This window comes from Phoca vitulina, unplaced genomic scaffold (genome assembly GCF_004348235.1).
Source record: "Phoca vitulina isolate PV1807 unplaced genomic scaffold, GSC_HSeal_1.0 scaffold39, whole genome shotgun sequence".
Classification (NCBI taxonomy): domain Eukaryota; kingdom Metazoa; phylum Chordata; class Mammalia; order Carnivora; family Phocidae; genus Phoca; species Phoca vitulina.
Window position 1 is genome coordinate 3,603,741 of NW_022589742.1, and position 5,324 is coordinate 3,609,064.

Genomic DNA, 5,324 nt, shown 5'->3' on the forward strand with positions numbered 1-5,324 from the left:
CATGTACATTCCTGTATCATTGAACTTAGCATACTTTATTGTAACATGTTTCTTTACATACTTGTCTGTCCTTGTAACTAATATACTCTTTGAAGGAAGGAACTTTGAAGCTGAGTGCCTAGCATGGTTACTATGAAGTGTTTTGGGAAATAAATTGAATGTTGCTCCATCTGCCCATGTACCTGACTTCTACATAACTGTGACATGTTCAGTGTTCAATGGTAATGGAAGTTTCCTTTGACTTGGGGTAAAGACCCCATCTGTGACACCAAGTACTTTCTAATAGAACCTAAATGTATTATATTGTAATTTTCTTTTCTATCTCTGTTTCTTAAGATCTTTTGAGTACAGAGATTGTGCCAGGTTCATCTCTATACCCCCCAGAGCCTAGTGTCTACTTGGTTTATAATATATACTCAATAAATGTTGGATGGATGGATGGATGGAAGGATGGATAGATAGGTGGATGAGTAGATGATAATTGGAAGTAACATGATGGAACAGTGACTTAGAATTACAATATCTGGATGTAATCCATTATTAAGTGTTTGCTTTTGAACAAGTCACTTCACTATTTGAAGTCTCAGTTTCTCAATTATAAAGTAGAAACAATAATCCTTATTCTGCCTTCCTCAGTGGGTTAGTGTGAAGAAAAAGATCAAAATAAAATAATAGCTGTGAGATTTAAAAAGTACTTTTAATGGTTTGTGCAAAGTTATAGGTGATTAAAAAAGAAAAGCAAGTCAAAGAAAGACCTAACTTTATCATTTCCATGTAAAGCTGGAATAGTCTTTTTTTTTTTTTTAGAGGTGAAAGGTCTCGCATTTATTACCGAACCAACCTACTGGTGCGGAGGCATAGTCACAGAGGAAAATCATTTCCATGATAAGACAAGTCTACGGCCAGGTAGGAAGGATGTTTACAGAATGATAGAACACATGATCTTCACACAGCTTAATTAAATATGTGTGCCAATTAAGTGTGTCATCTCATGATGTGTGATGCCTTATAGACCCAGCTTGGTTCTTCTCCAGTGCCTCCTCTTGGAGTTGTACCTGATCTTATTACCAGTTTTCATCCGAATCCACTGGGGAATGGGACGATTCTGCTTTTGTTTCTTGGCCAGGAATCACTTGATTCTGAAAGTCTTGTGAGAAGACATGGCGAGAAGCAGCCAGCCACGCAGAGCAGGATGGCGGCGAAAAAGAGATGGAATAGTCTTTCATAAGATTTAAAAATTCTTTAGATAGTGGGACACAACACACTGATGCTGGGATAGATGAAAGGCAAAATTCTGTTTCTTACAGCTCCAAATGAGAGAAGGCTGCCAGGCAGGGCCACACAGCAGGTTGCATTTGGGGATAGGGTAACAGCAAGCTTGGAGCTGTGGAGGGCAGCTTATGTATCACAAGTGGGGTGGGGTTAGCTAGGTTTTATGGGCTTCCTGTGGATTGGTTAATTTGAATAAATTCTTGTACTCTTGGGGGCTTTTCCTAGTTGTCTGGTATCTGGCTCCTGGGGTGGTTAGAGAAGGTACATAGGGGCCCAGAGTGTGAGAGCCTGATAAGGGAAGTAGTTGGGATAAGGACTTAATTAGCTGTTCAAGAAGGGGAACTGGCCTCTAGCCAGGGCCTCAAAACTGGCTTAAGACAGCCTTAAAAAAATATATTAAAGTCTAAGGATCTCTAATGTGCATATTTTATGTATAACATCTACATGAGAAATGTTTTTCCCACAGAGACTCCTAGTTCCCATCTAAATCAGTGGATAATATAGATACTGAGGACAGTGGTGGGGTTGCTGTCGTCTAAACATGTCTAATGCTCACCTGTTTCACTCAAGCTTCCTGATAAAACTGAAGCATTATAGACATACTCCAGACTTTGTATTTTAATCCTCCACTTTCAAAATTTATTAGTTTTCTGATCATATAATACCAAAAATGCAAGGTTGTGGCTAAGATTGAAGATTATATATACATATGTGTATATATATAAATATAGTACCTATCACAGAGATTTTAAATATTTGGTAACCCTTAATGAATAAATGGATCTAGGCAACATTTAATAGTAGGTGCTAAAAAATTACAAATGAGAAACAACCTGAGAGAATATACCCCCAGATAGAGGTACACAAACCTCCTATAAAATCATCTTGTGAAAGAAATAGCAATGAACAGGAAATACAGAAGACAGAAGAACATATGAATGAAAATCAAATGAATGAAATCAGCAAAACCCAGACAGAAAGTTATTCAGGGAAAAATGTGTTAGTTTCCTATGGCTGCTGTAACAAATATCTGGATAATTGTAGCTTTAAAAAAGCAGAAATGTGACATAACGGGCGCAAGACGGTCAGCATGAAGTTCAACCCCTTCGTTACCTCAGACCACAGCAAAAACCGCAAAAGCCACTTCAATGCGCCCTTGCACATGCGCAGGAAGATTATGTCTTCCCCACTCTCCAAGGAGCTGCGGCGGAAGTATAGCATCCGCTCCATGCCCATCCGCAAGGACGACGAGGTCCAGGTGGTTCGAGGACACTACAAAGGTCAGCAAATTGGCAAGGTGGTCCAGGTGTACAGAAAGAAATATGTCATCTACATCGAGCGGGTGCAGCGTGAGAAGGCTAATGGGACAGCTGTGCATGTGGGCATTCACCCGAGCAAGGTGGTTATCACCAGGCTAAAGCTGGACAAAGATCGGAAAAAAATTCTCAAACGCAAAGCCAAATCTCGACAGGTTGGAAAAGAGAAAGGCAAATATAAGGAAGAACTTATTGAGAAAATGCAGGAGTGAATGTAACCTGTTGTGCAAGCACAGTTTAACTGTAGACCTTTAGCCTGGTTTGTGTTCCTTTGAAACTTTTCAAGACATCTGCCAAACATTTTATCTCCTTCCTGTTTTGCTATTGATAATGTAGCTTTGTAAATCCACTTTTGCTGTTTTGATTAATAATTTTATGAATAACGATTGAAAATGTTTCCTAATTCCACGGGGAGTTTGCATTGTTTTATAGATAAAATCCATCTTACTATCAAAAAAAAAAAAAAAAGCAGAAATTTATTCTCTCACAGTTCTGGAGGCCAGAGGTTTTAAATAAGTATCACTGGGCTGAAATCAGGGTGTCAGCAGGGCCATATTCTCCCCAAAGGTTCTAGAAAATAATCTGTTCCTTGTCTCTTCCAGCTTCTGGTGGCTGCCAGCATTCCTTGGTTTGTGGCCACATCACTTCAATCTCTGTGTCCCTAGTCATGTTGGATTTTTTTTTTTGTGTATGTAAAACCTCTCTCTGCCTCCCACTTGTAAGGACCTTTGTGATTGCATTTAGGGATTGCCCAGATAATCTAGGATAATCTCCCTTTTACAAGATCCTTAATTTAACAATATCTGCACCCCGCCCTTTGCCAGTTAAGCTTACATTCTAGGTTTCCACAGATTAGGTTGTGCATATCTTTGAGAGGAGGTATTTTTCAGCCTACCACAGAAAACAATCCAGTTTTCCATTAAAAAAAGAGGGAAAGAATAGAAAGGCAAATTATAGATTATAAGAGATTTAAGATATATGCAAACCATCTGAATATATGGAACTTGTTGATCCTGATTCAAACAAATACACTAAAAAATAGAAGACAACTAATACAACAAATACCAACTTGAACACCAAGTGGTATTTCATGATGATAAGGAATTATTACTTTTTTTCTGGGTGATAGTGGTATAGTGGTAATTTTTAATGGCAGAATCCTTATCTTCTGGAAATATATGATGGGATAGTTAATTACAAATGAAACAATATTATATTTCCATAAAAGCAAGATTTAATAAAAATTTATTGCAAAGCTTGGGAAGTGGTAACAGCTAAATAATAGTAGCTGCTATTATGAGAATTACAATTCAGTTTTGAAATTAATGAGACCAGTATTCCAGTGGAAAAAGAATTATATTTTACTACCTCATTGGGTTTTTATATGTATTTTATATTGATATTTATTTTATTTATATCTTCTCTATAATTTAGATATTTATTCATCACAAGTAGTCAAATAGCAATTGATCATATGTATATATACACACACACCTGCATATATACATATATATTAAAATATGTAATATATATTAAAAAATATATATATATAATATATATATTAAAATATATATTACTCATGGTTCAGAGAAACAGAACCAATAGGATATGTGTGTATGTTTATGTTTTGTCTGTGTGTATAATATTTTATTATAAGGTATTGGATCACATGGTTATGGAGGTTGAGAAGCCCTAAGATATGCAGTTGGCAAGCTGGAGACCTAGGAGAGCTGGTGGTATAGTTATAGTCTGAGACCAAAGGAATGAGAACCAGGAGAGCCAGTGGCATAATTCTTGTCCAAAGCTCAGCAGGCTTGAGACCTAGGAAGAAACAATTTTTCAGTTCAGTTTCAAAGGCAGGAAAAAGCCAATGTCCCAGCTCAAACCACTCAGGCAGCAGAAGTTCCTTCTTACTTAGCCTTTTTGTTCTGTTCAGGTCTTCAATTGACTGGATGAGGACCAGTCACATTAGGGAGGACAACATGCTTTACTCAGTCTCCCAATTTAAATGTTAACCTCATTGAAAAAGATCCTCACAGAAATACTCAGAAAGTTTGACCAAATATCTAGGTACCATGTGGTCCACAAGTTGATACATAAAATTAACCATCACACATGTATATATTATACACTTCTTATATGTGTGTATATATGCATGTATTTTATACACACACATAATTTTTCTTACTTGATGTTGTTTTAGGTCAGATTCCCCTGGGAACCAGACTCAGACTAAGACCAAGGCACTCATTTTTGTAGGTTCCAGGATGGCTAGCTGCTGCTGTAGGCTCAGTGTGAGACGCTCTCTGGGACTAGCCCTTGGCTAAAGGGAACCACTTTGTTCACAGTTATGTCCCCTTCCTAAGGGCAGAGAATATGCAATGAGTAGTTAACGTGGGGATAAAAATGTCCAATTCCCTTGTCTTAACTAAATACTATTCTGAAGGGTCATCCTGGCTGTTCTACTTGTCTATTTACTATCATAATTGGATAAAGTAGCAGCAAAAGACACATAATTGGATTACCTGGGTGCCAAGCATATTCTTCTCTGCCCCCATTATTTAACAGTAGCCCTATCTCATACTGATTATCAGGGTCAATTACCCCTATTATGATGCTGAGTCCTTGTTGTACCTGTTGCTCTTTTACAATGAAAGACTCAAAGAAACTGTGCAGCAGTCATAAGTTTTAAGTTTAGTAGCAGTGTTACTGTTACCTTGGTGAAAGCATTCCTTA

At 37.5% G+C, this 5,324-nt stretch overlaps 1 protein-coding gene and 1 pseudogene across 1 annotated transcript; one reads left to right on the top strand and one right to left on the bottom strand.

Annotated features, from left to right (window-relative positions):
• Nucleotides 1–1,006: 1,006 nt before the first annotated feature.
• LOC116647211 lies at nt 1,007–1,162 on the bottom strand (annotated as a pseudogene).
• A 1,200-nt stretch (nt 1,163–2,362) lies between these two features.
• Nucleotides 2,363–2,929, top strand: LOC116647158 (60S ribosomal protein L26-like 1). Its single transcript, XM_032428325.1, has one exon. It carries the CDS (start codon nt 2,363–2,365, stop codon nt 2,798–2,800), a length of 438 nt encoding a protein of 145 aa, XP_032284216.1. The 3' UTR covers nt 2,801–2,929.
• Nucleotides 2,930–5,324: the final 2,395 nt, after the last annotated feature.